General features: G+C 48.9%; 1 protein-coding gene and 1 long non-coding RNA gene across 4 annotated transcripts in view; one reads left to right on the forward strand and one right to left on the reverse strand.

The window, feature by feature from the left end:
• GRIK4 (glutamate ionotropic receptor kainate type subunit 4) overlaps positions 1-18,329 on the forward strand; it is a 477,203-nt gene that overhangs the window by 290,169 nt on the left and 168,705 nt on the right. For all 3 annotated transcript variants that reach the window (XM_055356137.2, XM_031016481.3, XM_055356138.2), the window contains exons 4-6: positions 562-726; positions 13,255-13,352; positions 17,631-17,796. In XM_055356137.2, the coding sequence (XP_055212112.1) occupies positions 562-726; positions 13,255-13,352; positions 17,631-17,796 (429 nt within the window). The remainder of the gene's footprint in view (positions 1-561; positions 727-13,254; positions 13,353-17,630; positions 17,797-18,329) is intronic.
• On the reverse strand, positions 9,193-16,991 carry LOC109028676 (uncharacterized). The gene is made up of 3 exons (XR_002007700.3): positions 16,837-16,991; positions 13,209-13,336; positions 9,193-9,326 (listed from the first exon to the last, which is right to left on the reverse strand). It is a non-coding gene; the product is annotated as an uncharacterized lncRNA (long non-coding RNA).

The raw sequence follows: 18,329 nt of genomic DNA on the forward strand, positions 1-18,329 counted from the left end.
AAGAGGTTCAGAGAAACTAAGCAGCTCACTTTGGTGGCATGGCCCATTGGTGTCAGAGCCTGGGGAGCCAGCATTCAGCAGTGTCTGGCAGCTGCTCCATGAGGCCACAGCCTTCCCTCACAGACCTGGCATCCTTTAACCCTCTCTCACCTCAGGGAGAGTTTCTCATATGTTCAGAATACCATTTCAAAGGACAGCCACTACCCGCCTCACTTTGCACAATGCCTGCTTGCCTGTGTGCATGGAGACAGGTAACCAAGTATCAGGATGCCTGGACCCGGGGACTTCGTGCAGACAGGACCCCTAGTGGCCTGCTCTGGTATTACAGGGTTCCTGAGGCGTGCATCCACATTAGAATTCACTTCTACACCTGGCTGCAAACCAAGACCCTTAAGCTTGGAGAGAACTTGTTCTGGGGGACGGTTCTGAGCATGGCAGGATGGAGAGGGACTTGGGGCGCTGCCTGGAAGAGGAAGGTGGCAGCAGGGGGAGGCTGGAGAAGGAGGAGGGTAACAGTAGCGGTGGAGTACCAATTGTCTCCATGTGGTTGCCTGCCCACAGCTGCTATCTTGGACGACCCCATGGAGTGCAGCAGAGGGGAGCGGCTCTCCATCACCCTGGCCAAGAACCGCATCAACCGCGCTCCTGAGAGGCTGGGCAAGGCCAAGGTCGAAGTGGACATCTTTGAGCTTCTCAGAGACAGCGAGTACGAGACTGCAGAAACCAGTACGTAGACTGGGCAGGGCTGCCTCTTCCCTTGCTGGCAGAGGATGGATGAGCAGTGGTGTGAGCTGCACCTATCAGTCACCAGGCCTCTGAGATATCTGATGTCGATATTTCCAGAGGAAGGAGAGGAACTTGAACCAGGAGGTCCTGTGAAGCTCTCAGCCTGGATGAGATTCCCAGGTTTTGTGCGAATCACATGTGGAGTAGAATTAAGACAGGATACCCATTCATTCATTCATCCACTCATTCATTGCTTCATATATTGATTCATTCATATTCTGGACATTTTGTCCACAAGTTCCTGAATGAAATCTCGTGTGTGATAAGAGAGATGGCCAGCCCAAGGGTATCTTAGCCATTACACATCTGACTGCTTACCTTGCTTCCTTATGCTAAGGGCGCTGTTGTGGGAGAAACTGGGACTTGGGATGGAATTTGACCACTTACTCTCTGGGTAACCTCAGATAAGTCACTAAGTCATCCTATCCTATCCAAACCTCAGTTTCTTCATCTTTAAAATAGGAATACTAGGCTCTATTTTGCAAATCTTGCAGGTTGTTAGGTTGTTGTGAGGTGTTTTTTTGTTTTTTTTTTTTTGAGACAGGGTCTTGCTCTGTTGCCCAGGCTGGAGTGCAGTTGCACAATCTCAGCTCACTGCAACCTCTGCCTCCCGCGTTCAAGTGATTCTCATGCCTCAGCCTCCCCAGTAGCTGAGATTACCGGGGTGTGCCACCATGCCCGGCTAATTTTTATATTTTTAGGAGAGATGGGGTTTCGCCATGTTGGCCAGGTTGGTCTTGAACTCCTGACCCCAAGTGATCTGCCTACCTCAGCCTCCCAAAGTTCTGGGATTACAGGCATAAGCCACTGCACCCAGCCTATTGTGAGATTTAAATTAGTTTAAATATAGGAAAATCTGTGAATTGCAGTGTTTTACAGGCATACGTAGTAGGTCGCTCAAGTCACACATATGGAGCCCCTACTATGTGCTGGGTACTGCTTTTAATTCTCACCTAAGTGTTAAGTGTTATCACCTCCACTTTAGAAAAGAAACTGAGGCTCAAAGCCATTGAATCATTTGCCGGACCACAGAGCTAGTCAGTGGCTGAGCTGGTCCTGGACCCTGTGTGCCCAGCGCAGTCCATGAGACCTCCCTACAGTCCTCCGGCCTGTTGTTTGTATTACCTTGACAACTTTACAAGACTAGGCCCAAGTTAGTGGGCTGGTGGCTTGTGGCTAAGCTAGAAATGGATCAGCTCCAGTTCAGAGGGCAGGAGAAGAGCCCCTCAAATCAGAGATAATAGTATCTATTCCCTAAGACTTTGAAGAGTCCCCGTCTCCTCCCTTTCTAACCCGTTTCAACCTTTGACCACACTCAGTGGCAAAAATAAGTAAACAAAACAAAAGAACAACTTGCTCAAATACATCTGTTCTTCCATCTGAGGATCCAGCAAAGCTCCAGCCTGGGCTGTTAGGGTTGCAAGAAAATCAGTACATCCACACAGGCCCAAGCATCACATGTGGGGTGTTGTGACATCCAGAAAAGGTAAGAAGCGATGCAGGCAGTGGCTCTGGAGACTCCCCAGCCTTTCTCCCTCTCACAGCTTCCTTCATGCTCCTGTGGTGTTGGATCCAGGCTCTTCCCTCTCTCTTAGTTTGGGTTCCCTGGTTTATTCATCATGTACTTGTCCATAATGACTACCCAGACCTGATTTACTCTCTGTTTATTCATTCAGAAACTTTTATTGAGCGTTGACTCTATCTCAGGCATAATTCAGGATATCGGGCATTGGGAACAAAGCAGGAAATAAGATAGATGTGCTCCTGCCCTCAGGTGGCTTTCAGTCTGTCTTTAGGGTGCACATCAGGGGCAGCTTCCCCCAGTGCCTCTTAATGTGCATCCCCAAGGTCTGGCTCTGATTGGACCAGCTCAACTTGCAGTGTGGCCAGTCTCACAAGCTGCAGGTGTTGGCCAGGCTGCCTAATAACTACTCTTGGAGAGAGGGTCTACTCCTGGTCCCTCCTGCTCCTATGACTGAGGGAGGGCCATACCATAGAGAACAGGGCCATTGAGGCCAACAGGATCTGTAGGCACAGATTCCTCCCCAAGAAGGCATGGAGGAACAAGGGCCAAAATAGTCCCTCATTTATTCATTCGGTCAATAAGTGTTTAGTGAGTGCCTATTATATTTTATTCTAGGCCATGAGGATTCAGCAGGGCACAGACAAGAATCCTAGTTGTCATAGAGGTTAATTTCTAGTATAATGGAAGGAAGATTCAGATTTCCCAGTATCTTGCAAATGAAATCAGAAATGCCAGCAACAACTCCTTGTGAACCCCCAGTCCAGTCCACAGTGTTTCCTTATCCAGGGGGGCAGGTCTCAGACAAGGGTCCAGATTTCTAAATAGTTCAGTAGTCCATACTTTGAAAAGCCAGCCCTTCTCTTCTCAGTTCTTCAGGGCTTCTCTTGCAGAAATGAGGGAGCCAAGATTTGCCCATCATGGATGACATCGTGAGCAGATGTAAATTTCCTCTTTTAGTGACCCATGCAGCCTGACTTAGTAAAGTCAATATATCTAAAATATTGAGCCAGATGAATCAGGGGAATAAAGGAAACAGGTATCTTTATTCCATCTTATAGAACTTTGGGCATCTTTTTAATGGGCTTCTTTTAGGCACCAGGTACTTTCTTAGCAAGTGGCCCTCAGTTCAGTTTTTACATCTCAGTGTGTTTGAGGTACGATTAGCATTTGTTAGGAAAGGGGACTTCTGGATCTTCCCACTCCAAAGGCTTTTCACCTGAAGCCAGAGTGCCCCTCCACAGTGGGTTTTAAACACTACCCAGGTGAAGTTCATTGAAAGATTCCAGCCCAGTTCTTTCCCTCCCAAAGTAAGGGGTCAGGTGGGTTGTGGCTTAAGCACCTACCACCTGTTGGCTATTGCAGGGTGGGGCAGTGACTATATTTGGGGAAGGAAGGGAGGAGGGAGACAGGATCTCTGGGTGGAGGAGAGCCCACAGCTCTGTGATCCCTACTTTGGCGAGGCTGTGTGGTATAAAAATTCAGAACATGGGTTTTAGAACCAGACTGACCAGCATTAAATCCTGGGTCTCCCATGTATTAGCTGTGTGAGGTAGACAGGCTGTTTAACCATCTTGTGTTTCCTCGTTTGTAAAATGGGAGCGATGGTAGCATTGCCTCATAGGGTCACTGGGAACAGTGTAGGTGAAACGCTCGGCACCGCACATAGCAGGCCTTCAGGAAGTGGCAGCTGTGGCTTTTGTTGTTGGCTTTATTCTCTCACCCCACATTTGAACGGGCTTCCTCCCAACTTATTACCGGCCTCCCCCTCTCTCTTGTTTCAAAGTTCAGCCCTACTTATGTGGCAGCACTGTCTCCAGGGCTGTTCTTGAGTGGCCTGCCTAATGTCAGCATCCGTCGTAAGTGGATATTCCCCTTCTCCTTCCAGTTTTCTGGGCTTGATGCATCTGATAGCTCTGAGCCTTTTAAAGTTGTGGTGAGCCATCTCAAGCCAGCTGCTGCCCAGTGCCAAAGGCCGTGGTTTGCCCTGGGCTAGTGGCCCAGGGCTAATTCGCATCATTAATTTAAAAAAATGTGAGTGGCTCTGGGGCCCTGGACAACTGCCCTAACCCTACACCTGTCACCCTGTGGCCAGGGACTCTGCTTCAGGGGGATGAAAGAGACCCTAGTGATGATATCTTTGATTGTGGAAAGCAGAGGCTCTGATTGAAGCTGGGGCTGTAGCACTCCAACAGGGCACAGTTGTGCCTTACTTTGAGTAACGGGGATTTCATAAAGCTCCGTCCACATCACACTTAATGAATCCTATTCAGGGTGGGAGAGTCAGTTGAGGGAAGCAGTGGTTATTTCAAGAATCAAAGATTATGAAGTGTAAAGAAGCTAACGATGCTGGAAGCCAGAGGTCAGCCCCCTCGTCTGATGGTCGAAAGCGAGGCTCTGAGATGGAAAGTATCACACGGGGCATTAATTAATAGCCAGCCTGGAAACTGGAAAGATATGAGGAGAAATCACCCCCTGTTCTCTTGGGTTCAAATAGACAGATTTTCATATAATGGGTTTATTTAAAGTGAGGGTCACTTGTAAAGCTTTCTCCAGCCTGCATCTGACATCCCCCACCTCTGCCCTTCCACCATTATTGCCCCAGGCTCTTGATGTTTGACTTTCCAACTCCTTCTACACAGCCTACAGATCTAAAATAACAGAGATGGACAAGGCCTATTAGGTCAGCTCCTGTCCCTTCCTTCTTTCCCTTCCGTGTCTTATCTGAACCTGAGCCTTTCTTCTGCAGGGAGCTACCACAAGCTACCTCCTCTGTTCCTATAGATCAGTGTTTCTCCTGCAGCTAATGAATTAGAGCTTAACTAAGCGCCACCCTTTACCATTCAAACAACCCGAGGCTCCGTCCCAGCTTGAGGTTTAATTTCCTGCAGACCCAGAAGCAGGGGCTTCCCTGTCAACCCCTCCCCTGTGCCTCAGTTTGTGTCTGTGAGGCCAAGCATGCTATCAGCTGTCTGCACAGTTTCCCCTTGAAACTAGAGGCGCCCTGGTTATCTGGGCCTCTTGTGGCTCCCGTGCCCGGTGCATAGTATTCCAGCTCCACATGGCTGCACCTCCTGCACAGGCTTCCGAGCTTCTAGCAGGCTCCATGAACATGACCTCTGGTGATTCAGAGCTGCCTCTGAGAAGTGAGGGCTAGCATCCCTCCTTCAGTTCAACAGAATCAATTGAAGTTGGCTTAAGGGAAAAAAAGTAAGAAGCCAGAAGAGAAAGGCATACAAATAGTGATGAGTCATTCAGCAAACATTCCTTACTCCCCTTCTCGGAGCTACCCTCATCATAGGCATGATGTGGGCTCAGTCATGCATTGAATTGCTGTACTTAGAAATCATCTGGTCCAACCCCTTCGTTTTACAGATGGGGAAACTGAGGTTCAAGATCTTCTCCAGGAAGTTCAGATGTACACATCTGCAAAATGACACCATCTTTAGGTGGCTCTCCAGAGAACGTGCCAATGAGTGGCACAGACAGGGGAGCAGGAGGTCAGAACTAGGAGGTAGGCAGAGCAGGCTATGGGGTCAGGTGAGGCCCCTGGCCAGACCTTAGAATGTTGATTGATGAAGAGAGAGAAGAACGCATCTAGGTAGATGGCATAATAGCATGAGCAAAGGCTTAAGGCAGGAAAAAAAATGGGATACATTGGGATGCAGTGACAGACAGTATGGCTGAAACAGAGTGTACATAGGGGCAGAGGAGAGATCCTGGCTTCAGTGTAGAGCAAGTTCTGGAGTTCAATACACCAGGATTCTAATCTTGGCTCTACCAGCACCCTGGGCTTCTCTCCTATGCTTGACAGCCCTCCTCTGTAAAATGGGAATAAGAAGAGTTCTCACTTCATGAGGTTGTTGTGAAGATTAAATGAGATGGTGCTTAAATGTTACTTAGTAGTAGTAGAATTCGTATAGTGACTCCTCCCTCTCGGGGTTGTTGTAGAGATTCAGGTGGCACGTGTGTCTGGCACTTGGAAAGCCCCAGTAAATGGTATTGCTGCTTGCACGGTGGCTTGGGACCAGGTGAAGGCTTTGCGTGATACGCTGTTGGTGAGGAGAGGCGATGGCGGTCTTGAGTTCTTGGACACCAGGGGGCCCGTCATGGGGCATGGCACTCATGCCCTCACACACTTTCTTCCTTGGCTCAAGAGCCAGCAAGGCCAATCCATTTAGTCCCCTGTCTACTCCCAGAGAGTTCAGAATGAAATGCGTTCCTGACAGCTTTGGCACAAGAGAGGAGATGGTTCTTTGGAAGTGATGAGGCAATTGTTTGCCTTGCCCTGGGACGGCCAGGGCTTCACGTTACTCTGTGCAGTATAAACAGTCTCAGAGGGAGACTGCACCTTCTGCTCCATTCAGGCTGCAGCATCAGGAAGTGCTTCTGCGTGAAGGACTCTGAGTTCTCCCAGCCCTCCCCAGTGCTCATCTCTGTGAGCCCCGTGGGGCCAGGGTTGTTTGCCATCTGGGCCCAGAGAGCACTGAGCAGCTCCTCACTGTCAGGCAGGAGGACCTGGCCCCCTGGGTCCATCCAGGAAGCTGCTCCTTCCTGGAGGGGGTGCTACAGTCAGTGGCACTTACCATTAGCTCCTCTGAACCATCTGTGACACAGCCTTACCCTCCCCTCCCTGAACTGCTCTCTGTCCGGAGGAGGGACCCTGTGAAGACGCAGGAAAGGGGAAAGGAGTAAGTTCCACGATGCCCCTCACCCCACCACCCCTGTCCAGCCTGGGCTTCTAAGTGGTCTCCAATCCATTGCCAGTGCTGACATTTTGAGAGGAAGAAGTCCCTCCATGGGGCCACTACACCCCATCATGGCCTTTTATTTCAGCAGCTGAGCCTTCCAACTCCTCTGCTGCCTGGGAGGAAGAGGTAAACACATCTCCCTCCCTTCCTGTGCCTCCTGCAAACTGCTCAGAGGGCCGAGGCCTGCAGAATCAGCATGCAGGGGTTCCAGAGCTGAGGCCCTTTATAAATGATTTCCATCTCTACTGAGCAGGGCACCCTTCATAGGGAACAAAAGACCAATTCCCAGATCCCAGGAAATCCCCAGGCCGTAGCCACTGCTAAGACCCTAATTCAGTTCCACTGGACTCATTTGGGATCATTTCAGTTCAGTTGAGCAAACATCTAATGAGCAATTTCTTTTTGCCAGGGCTGAATAGACATGACCCCTGATCTCAAGGCCATTTATGATCCAGTGAGGGAGATGGACACATTGACACACGTGTATGAGAAGCTCAGAATGGCAGGCACAGGCCCACAAACCCTTGAGGCCTGATGTGTGTAGAATCCAGATTGAGACATTGGGAAGGTTGAGGGGCTGGGCGTGGTGGCTTATGCCTGTAAATCCCATCACTTCGGGAGGCTGAAGTGGGAGGATTGCTTGAGGCCAAGAGTTCAAGACCAGCCTGGGCGATGTAGTGGGGCCCCATCTCTACAAAAAATAAAAAATTAGCCAAGAATGGTGGCATGCACCTGTAGTCCCAGCTACTCAGGAGGCTGAGGCAGGAGGATTGCTTGAGCCCAGGGGTTCAAGTCTGCAGTGAGCTATGATTGCTCCACTGCACTCCAGCCTGAGTGACAAAGTGAGACACTGTCTCAAAACAAACAAACAAACAAAAGAATGGTTGTGTGGTGCATGTACCATATGTAAAGTTGAATCTCCAGTAACCCCATACTCAAACAAATGCATGCTTATATTCAAATACTCACACATTGTAAATAGCTTTACATCTGTCTGTTGAGATCAGATTTTGCCAACAACTGAGTTTGATGAAACATATCAAGTTTCAGAGCCTTTTGGACTTTGGAATTGGGAATAAAGAATTGTGGCCTTCTATAAGAATTTATTTTCAGGAGAAACTTTCCTCTGTTGGGAACCAACATCACCAGGCTGCTTGGGACAGAAGCTGGCCAGGAATTCAGAGAGCAAGGAAGCCGTGCTGTCTCCTAAAGGCAGCTGACTCAGAGCCACAGTGTGCTGTGAATATAGGGAGGGAGAGATGCCTTCTGGCCCAGGAGCAAGATCTGAGCTGGATGCTGAAGTATGAGTAGGAGTTTGCTAGGCAGAAGGGCAAGAGAAGCCTAGACCATGGTAGTCTGGAGATGCTAATGAATCCCTTCTCAGATAAATGTTTTTAAATGAATAAAAACCTTTTTATTAATAAAAAAGGATAGAAAATAACAAAAATCCAATAAAATGGATAGGCTGACTATGGAAACCAGCTATATGGAAATGCAGTTATATTTTAATAGTGGTATACTAATATATATGCTTCTTCATTAATGTATTAAATAGCATCGAGCCTAATTACTACTATAATCTTGAAGTAATAATGAATATAACTGGTATTTGAAGATATCCTTAGCACTGTAGTGTCATATGAAAACTGGGGTGATTTCTGTGGGAAACAAAGTCACAGGTGCTATTAACACACTGTAGTTTGTTGCCTACATTCAAAATGGAAAGAAATGCTACATTTCACTTAGGGGTTAGAGAAAAGAATGATGTAATTCCCCCCACAAGTGTTCACAGACCCCTGACTTCTACCCACAGACCCCAGGCTACAGGTTAAGAACCCCTGATCTAGAGATAGCCATTTGGGAACAGGATCAGGCAGGAAAATATGTACAGAGTATGTTCTAGGTGAGCTGGCATGCAGCGGGAGATGGCACGGTGGGAGAAGGGGCTGCAAAGATAGGACTTAAGGAGACCAGAGTCACTCGAATTTTACTTGCTCATCAGAAGAATGTTTTTATTATAGCATTGTATTCTTTATAATATGTTATAAAAAGGAATACATGCTCATTATAGAAAGCAGTGAAATGAAAAAAGGGAAGACAATAACTCAGTGTTCCAGTGGCCAAGGCAATCTACAAACATCCCAGTTAATTGCCATTTGCTGGGGATGGCTGTGCGGTGCAATGGTTAAGGGACTGGTCTTTGGGGAAATGGGTGGAGCTGTTGAATCTTGACTCTGCTCTTTAATTTCTCTGTCTTGATTTTGTATCTGTAAAATGAGAATGACAGTAATAGTACCTATTTCCTCAGTTTGTTTTGGGAATTAAATACATCAGTTCCCGTAAGAGTGCTTCGAACAGGCCATAGTTAACACTCAGTACATGTAGTCTTTAATAACATCTTCTCATAATCATTCCTCAGTGTATAAGTATTCTCTGTATTTGCTTAGTTGTAGCCTTCATATAGATATACATATAATTTTATATCCTGCTTCTGTCTCTTAGTATTATTACATAAATATTTTTAATACTATTATAAACTGTTCATAAGTATTTTAAATGCCTAAATAATATTCCATTTGGGCATACAACCCACATTTTATATACTTATTCCCTTATGATTATACATTTAGTTTATTTCCAGTTTTGCATGGAAGGTGTTGAGTGGGCCTCAGTGTGGTTCAGCAACTGTTTATAGGCCACGTAACTCTGAGTCAGGCCTTGTTCTAAGTATGGAGGACACAGACATAAATAAGACAGGTTCTCTGCCTTGGGGGAACACTCCGATCTACGTTTTAGGACTATAATTTGCCCCACTGTTTAAAGAATGGATTGGAAATGAAGAATCCTGGAGACAGAGAGACTCCCTTAGAAGGGCAGGTTATAAAGAGAGGTTGACCTGGAACCATGGCAGTAGACGTAGGAAGGAAGGGCTGGCAGAGAGTGAGCAGGTCAGATGGTCGGAACCTGGCCCCTGACCTGTAAAGCAGGAGAACAGCTTGAGTGAGGGAGGGCAAGAAAGAGGCCAGGATGACTGTGGCTTTGAGCTTGAGGAGATAAGAGGAGTAAAGTAGAGTGGGTAAGAGCACTGGCTTTGGTGCCATGTCGATCCCCAAATTCAAGCCCAGTTCGACCTTATATTACCTGTGTGATCTTAAACAAGTTACTTAAACTTTCTAGGCCTCAGCTTCCCCAGCTGTAAAGTGGAGATAAAAATGAATTTTCCTCATAGAAGTGTGGAGATCCAACCAGATTGTGAAAAATATATAACAAATCTGATATGGTGGGGATAATAATAAAAGGGTCATGTAGCATGTCAGGTACCATTCTGAATGTTAAGTATTAATTCACTTTAATTCTCACAGCAACCTTATGAGAGAGGTGTTATTAGTATCTTATAGGTGAGAAAACAGGCCCAGAGGTTTGATAATTTGCTCAAGGTCTCAAAACTAGTAAGTGGCAGAGACTCATACCCAGACAGCCATGCATCAGACTCCAAGCTCTTACAGAACTGAGTGTGAGATGCCGGAGGGAAGGCCCTGTGGCAACGTCCAGCAGGTGGTTGGAACTTGACTTTGTGACCCAGCACATAGGTGAGAGTGCAGGGTCATCTGGGCAGAGACAAGGGTGGAGGCCGTAGGCAATGGTAAAATGGTCCAGGAAGAGTGAGTCAGGGGCAAAACCTGAATTTGGTGGGTGGGAGAAGGAAGAGGAGTCAGCAATGAGTGAAAGACTGACCAGAGAACTGGAGGAGAATCCAGATTGCACGGTGTTAGGAAATTCTAAAGAACAATGCAATCAGAACAACAAGTGCTGCAGAAAGAGAACAGGATGAGAAGGGATAACAGGTCATGGTGACCTTGGAGAAAGTGGATTCAGTAGACGAGGTGGGCGGGGGGACCTCCACTGTAAGAGGCTGAGAAGTGCTGGGTGTAGGAGTGGCTGGCTGCAAGGAGCAGTGCAGACAAAGTAAGTGGCTATGAGAGAGGAACATGAACCCTGGATGCGGGTCAGGAGACTTGAATCCAGATGCCAGCTCTGGCCTTGATTAGGTGTGTGACCAGAGCGGAGGCACTTCACGTCTCTGGGGTGCTGTGTCCTTACCAGTAAAATCAGGAGACAAGACCCCACTCCCCCAAGGCAGTTGTAGGGATCTGAGGGGATGATGAACTTCAAGCAGCTAGTGGGCTGTGGGGATGATGAACTTCAAGCAGCTAGTGGGCTGTAAGAGTTAAGTTGGCTGAGGTCACATGAGATAACCCCATGGAAGTAGGTTAGACTTTGAAGAGACTCTTCAAAGATGAAGCCTAATCATCACTACTTTGGCCAGACAGTACTGATGAGTCCTCCAGTCAGCTGAGATTTTGGGATGTTGTGGGATGCCTGCCCAAGCCATAGGCTAAGAGAAGACTCCAAGATCTATAGTTCATATGGTAAATTGCAATGCTGGGATTTGAACCCTGGTGTTCTGCCTTGCTGCCTGTACCCCGTTCAGATGATCACCTGGCTGTATTGGACTCTAACCCAGAAGAAAGAGCGTCCATGTGGCAGGTGTGGCTTTGCAGCTGGCTCAGTAAGAAACCTTGTACTAGTCCCTTAACCTCAATTGCTAGGCCAGGGAAATTGCTCTGCCTGACTCCTAATACAAGTAGGAAAAAAATACATATGGAGTTAAGCCTTGAGTTTTGCAGACAAGGATGCAGTGGGGAACCTCAATTGCATTTTCTGAGGAGCGGCCCCTTGGCTCTGATACCACAGTGTGTGCACGGAGAATTCTTTCTTGTACTCTCTCACTGTTTCCCTCTTTCTCCCATCCTTCCTTTCTCAGTCTCTAGCATTTTAAAATCTTAGATTCTCTCCCCCTCCTCTGATTACACATCCCATTCCTTTACACATTCACACAGCAAATCTGAGCTGGGCTCCTACTCTCTAGAATAATACATTGTGCCGGACACTGAAGAGATGAGAAGTGGGGATTGGGAGATAAATGTGGCTCAGTTCCTGTCTTCAAGAGGTTTGAAATCTAGTGAGAGGAGAGCACTAAACAACAAACCCAAATAGATACAGTGTCTTAGACTAGAGGTATGAACCCCAGGCCTTGGGAGCCCAAGGCAGTGTTGATTCCATCTAAAGGAGCCCAGTGGTGGGGTGCGGTGGCTCACGCTTGTAATCCCAGCACTTTGGGAGGCCAAGGCAGGTGGATCACTTGAGGTCAGGAGTTCAAGACCAGCCTGGCCAACATGGTGAAACCCCGTCACTACTAAAAATACAAAAATTAGCCAGGCGTGGTGGTGGGTGCCTGTAATCCCAGTTACTCCTGAGGCGGGAGAATTGCTTGAACCTGGGAGGCGGAGGTTGCAGTGAGCCGAGATCGCACCACTGCACTCCAACCTGGGTGACAGAGTGCGACTCCATCTCAATAAATAAATACATAAATAAGCCCAGGAAGGTCTAAGGAGAAGGTGGTGTTGGAACTGATCCCAGACAGGTGAGCGAGTGTTCAGTCCAGGAGGGAAAGGCCAGATGCCAGGCATGCTGGTCGGTCAGGACGGGACCTGCTCTACCTTGGGGAGGGAACGTGCCAGGCTTCAGGACGAAGTGAACGGCGGGGGCATTGACAGATGAAACTTCTTTCTGCCTCTCGCTTTCTCCCTGCCTCCCATTTTCTTTCCTTTTTTTCTTGCCTCCGCTCCTTTTGACTTTAGCCACCCCTGCTCTCTTCCTGTCTGCGTCATCCTCGCCCTCCTTCGTACCCCCACCTGCCTGCCTGCCTTCCTTCTCCCAGACTCTCTTTATATTTGGGGGGACTAATGCAGCAGCTGTGCTGGGGCTCCCCCTACCCCCCTGCAGGCCAGGCCGGGCCGTGGGATAGAATCTGCAGGTTTGTTCCATTAGCCTCTGTCCTTCGGTGACAGTCCAGACAATTTATACACCCTGTTGGCTGTGGCCGTATGTTGTCATAACCTGGGTCATTTCCTCATTTAATGCTGCCCATAAACTCCAATAAAACTGTCCTGGAGCCCAGTCGTCCAGGGGAGAAGGAGAGACTCTGGGTTTGGAAGGGTTGGAGCAGGGGCCTGGGCAGCAGGTGTGCAGAAGGTGAGGGGGCAGCGGGTGAAGAGGAGAGGACTGGGCCATGGCGCAAGCCTGACCTGATGAGTGCTTTGCTTCTTTCCCTGTCCCTGCCGCTGGCTGCAGTGTGTCAGATCCTCCCCAAGGGGGTGGTCGCTGTCCTCGGGCCATCGTCCAGCCCAGCCTCCAGCTCCATCATCAGCAACATCTGTGGAGAGAAGGAGGTGAGTGTGAGGCAGGGCTGGGGAATATCTGTGTGCTGGAGCCTGTGCCCAGGGTCCAAAGATACGGTTGATTCTTAAGGGCTGGAAGAGCCTGTCAAGGCTGGGTTGGTGTCATTAATAACAACAACATAAATACAAATACAGAAGCAGTGGGCTTGCCCCGCTCCAGGATGTTTGCATGGAGGGGTCTCAGAGGAGGTGTTTGACAGCAGGAATCTGAAGTGGAGCTCCTCCCTGTCTTAGGGTCCCATGGCGGTGCCCCCAGCGGCCTCTTGGTGGTGGTGGGTAGAGGGAGAGGCTGGAGAGGCTGGTGGGCATGGCAGGCCAAGCGGGCAGACGTCTGAGCGTCCACTCTCGTGTCCACGTGAGCAGCTCCCTGGTTATCTGTTTACATATCGGGATTCTGGGGAAGAATGCCTTCGGAGAAGGCATTGCCACATTTTATTGCTAAAATAAAGTTTGAAAGCCTCTGTCATATAAGTTCTCTAGAAAAGAGATTTTATCTTGCTTTCTTCCTCATTCACCAGTTCCAGTGTTTGCTTCTTCAAGCAGCACATTCTTCCTCAGATGTGACTCGAACTGGAGGCTCTCCAGTTTCAAAGTGTTGAGTCCATTTGCTCTAGTTCTGTTTCCATGGGAGAAAAAAAATGGTAGGGCACAAATTTCAGAGTGACTGCCCCCCTCCCTATTCTGCCAACTCTCCCCTCCTTTTTCCCCAGAGAAGACAAACTCAGAAATTCAGAGATTCTGTCTAGTCCTGGCATCTTTCCTGGTCCTTCCTGGATCCATCAATCCTTCCCCTTCAGATATATCCTCGGGAGACAGTGAGAAATTGGCCCCTTAGCCCCTGTCTGCCCCAAGGGCCTTCCCACCAGGTCCTTAGGGGGCAGATGGAGCTTGGTGGTCAGGCATGAGGTCAGGAGCTGGGTGGGGGCGGGGGCAGGGACATGGGAGGAAGGCTCAGTCTCGCTTCTGCCCTAGAGGCCTGGAGGCTCAGCCTTCCAGAAGCTCTAGTCTCAGGAGGACCCAGTTCTTAGAAACAGGAGGAGCACTTGCTGCAGGAGGGACTGGATGCCTCCTCAGTGAGCCACTCCTGCCAGGGCAGGAGCAACAGACAGTCCTCTGCCCACCCCACGCCTGCTGGGAGTCTACCCCTCTGATGCCACCACTATCTCTTATGATCAAGGGCTCAGTGAGTCCCTGACGCTTTGGGCAGAAGAATATTTATCTTCCCGATTTTATGAGCCCACTCTCAGAATTGTGTGCACGTTTAAGTGCCGCGATCCTAGTCCTGGTCGCGTTGGTCCTGCTCCTCCAGTAGCTGGGCCTCTCTCTGTAGGCTGCACCCTTGAGCCTTCTTACATGGGCTGGGGCTGACAAGTCCCCATCCTCCTCCCGGTCACATATCCTCAAATACAACTCTGAGGCCAGCCCAGGCCACAGAGGAGCTCTGTCCTACTAGGTCCCTCCCAGCCTCTCCCAGGCCGTGGCCCAGGAAGTTAGACCTCATGTGTAATTTACATCTTTCTTGCGGCACTCTGAGAAACAGCTTAAATCTATGTCAGGTCATTATTGTAGCAGTGGCTCTGATCTTCACCAAGTGGGACAGCCAAGACTTCAGCTCCCCATCTTCTCTCTTCTGCATCCTCTTTTTCTTTCCTCCTCTCTCCCTCCTCCCCCACCACACAGTCTTTGCTGTGCACCACATCCTCCCCCAAGCCCCACTCCAATATGGCCTCCTTTTGGGGTTCAGTGGCTATTTAACCTCAGCCAACACATCCCTTAACCCTGTCTGGCATTTCAGGCTAGAAGCCAAGCCCATGATCTGCAGCCAACTCCTCTGCCCCTGTGCCAGACCAGCCAGCCAGACTGCACTGCCCTGGGAGTGGCCAGACGCTTACCCGCCTTTGTCTGGTTATGTTTCTTCTAGAGCAACCTTTCCTCTCTGCTCAGATTATGCATTTATTTTAATGTTTTATGAGGCTGAACTGCCTTATGCTGATTCTCCCCTGCTCCAGGGAAAAGCAATGGAGTTCTCACCCAGAAGTCCATTGCTTTAAATGCTGCTGACATCTCTGCAGCCCTTGTGGCTGGCTGCCTTCTGCCTTGCTGCTCCCCTCTCCATTCTGCTCACCTCTTCTTGTCCCCCACACATCTCCGTGATGGCTTCCTGGGATACATTTGCAATTGCACATTGAGTATAGATCGATCTTTGTCCTAGAGAGGGAACCATAGGACCAGGACTGGGCTGGGCTATCCCTGCCTAGACCCAGCAGAGCCCAGCGGGCTTCAAGGAGACTGTGCTGAAGGCTCCCCATCAGCTCCCCTTCCTCAACCCTCACCCCCTGTACGCACAACTCCAAGAGCTTTGCAGGAGCTCCTACATTTGGGGAGGAAAGAGAAAGAGCCTTGCCCAAGCACTTATTATACATTAGGCATTGAGCTATTATATACCCTACACACAGGTTCACATTTTATCCTCCCAGAGCTCTAAGAAGCACCTGTGGTTATCTCCATTTTAATGATGTTTAGACAAGTTAAGTGGTTTACCTGAAAATCACACAGCAGAACCTGGATGCAAACCCAGGTCTGTAGACTCCAAAACCCATTTGTTCTTCACCTTCCTGAGTCCTTCCCATCCATCTCTAGGATCCGTGAATTCACGGTATCTCTAAGGGCTCCACAGTACTAGGGGGTGCTAAGGGGTTGTGCTCTATTGGATTCGCTGCTAATGGAATGTGGTAGGCTAGAGGGTTACACAGGGACGACCTTGGTCGGAGGTGTTCAAACATTCAAACCAGCCAGCCAGGCTACCCTGCCCCTGTCCGGCCTTCCCCTCTATCTTGCCCATTTGTGACCTTTTCCTTTCAAGGTCTGTTTGTTATTCACTTTAGACAGAGTGGATGGGATACAAAATACAAGCGGGAAGAAAGATCCCTTATGACACAGATCAATTTCACTCTTTAGAATTGCCTTTCATAACTCACCAGACTCTCCCCCGTTCTGCATTTTTCAGTTTCTGCTGGAAAATATTGGTTTCTCTCTCCCTATGGTTTAAAGGCTAATCCTAGTTGAATTCAGAAGTTTTTCCCCTAGTTTCTGCTAAATCTTTATCCTCTTCCCACCTCAGTCTCAGAGGAGCTCTGGTCTCCAGCTGACTTCTCCCAAAAATTTAAAAGGATAAAGTAGGAGACTCCTACAGAGACCATCCCAACATCTTCGCAGACTCTTGGCAGGATAAGTTCTGGGCCAGAGCAGGCAGAGACAATTCTTCAGTCATTTCTGAATAATCCATTCTGGAAGCCAATCTACTCACCACCAGGAAGTTCTTCCTGCTGTCTACTATCGATCTTCCTTGCTTTAACATCTATACACACTGATATTCAGCTTCAGCTCGCTCAGCTCTGGACACCAGGGGTGAGAGTGGAAGAATAAAATCAAGGTGGATGGCAGATTATTACATTGTAACTTTCCTATTACCTACCAAATAGCCTAAGCCGCCAATAAAGCAGCCATCACAGCCTCTTAAGATCTTTTCCTGGGAGAAGAGAGGCAGAAGGCAGGACAGTGGGTCCTGGAAATGTCAGTAATAGATGCAGAGGGAAGCTGACACTGTCCTAATGAAGCCAAACCATGTATTTATTTACCTGGCTGTGTTCAGAGGTTCTCTAGATGGTTTCTCCGCCTGCAGGGCTTCCTTCCTCCATGTGCGCATGTGTGTCTGTGCGGGAGCCCATCCCCGCCCCACTTCCTCTCCCTGGGCATTCCCCACTGAAGTTTGTTGGGAGCTGGTTACTATACACCTGTTGGCTGGGCTGGGCTGATGGGACTCTTCTCTTAGCCCCAGGGTAGCGATTTTTCTCTTTCTGCCATCTCTGCTCTGATGTATTAACTACAAATAAAATATTCTAAGGATTATGCTTTCAAGAGCCAACTGTCTCTCTGCCAGCAGCAGGCAGTTCCTCTAAGAATAAAGATAGATTCTTTTGCCTTCTCAGGACCACAGACCCCAGCTTGCAGACCCACGGTGCATTCATCTGGGTCTCTGGACAAATAGTTTTCTGTCCTGGGGCTGCTTCTTTGAAGCATCATCAGGGATGTCATTTCTTGTCTTCCTCCCACGGAGTGGGTGCCCTGGGAGCTCCTTCTCCCATCGGTGTCTGGCGAAGGTGTTACATAAAAGAACCCACCCTCCACAACCTCGGCTCACTCATCCCTCTTTCTTCCTTTTCACCCACCTGGATCCTCCCTGCTGTCCGTTTTTGCTCCTCTTGCCAGGTCCCTCACTTCAAAGTGGCCCCAGAGGAGTTCGTCAAGTTCCAGTTCCAGAGATTCACAACCCTGAACCTCCACCCCAGCAACACCGACATCAGCGTGGCTGTAGCTGGGATCCTGAACTTCTTCAACTGCACCACCGCCTGCCTCATCTGTGCCAAAGCAGAATGTAAGTTTCCCCAGGCTGGCTCTGCCCCAGACAGTCCAGTCTTGTTGATTTTGGCCTGATTCCCTGTGCCCCTGGCTGGAGACCCTCCAGGAAGGGGAGGCTTCCTTCAGATCCACAGGGCTGATAACCAATGGGTTTGGGCATTCCCATGCTCATGTGTCCGTGTGTGTGTGTGTGTGTGTGTGTGTTTAAGAGAGAAAGAGAAAAAGAGAGAAAGAGAGAGAGAGATGGGGAGGGAGTCCATCCAGGAGTACTATTTGCCAGGACTCCCTGGGCATGAGTGGAACAGAGGGGAACTAGGTTACAAGGAGACTGGCCAACCGCCAAGCCTTTTTGCATCTGCAAACTCAATTCCCACATTCTCAGCTTCATTGTCAAGGAGATACAAAAAGAGAGAGAGGGAACATATAAAATTGGATGCATTTGTACTTGGTGGGTTGAAGAACTTCTTCCCCTGGAGAGCAGGTTTTGCTGATGGAACAAGGTCCGAGGTCAATTCCTGATAAAGCATTTTTTAGCAAATGCGGGTTTTG

The sequence above is a fragment of the Gorilla gorilla genome, chromosome 9 (assembly GCF_029281585.2).
Source record: "Gorilla gorilla gorilla isolate KB3781 chromosome 9, NHGRI_mGorGor1-v2.1_pri, whole genome shotgun sequence".
Lineage (NCBI taxonomy): Eukaryota > Metazoa > Chordata > Mammalia > Primates > Hominidae > Gorilla > Gorilla gorilla.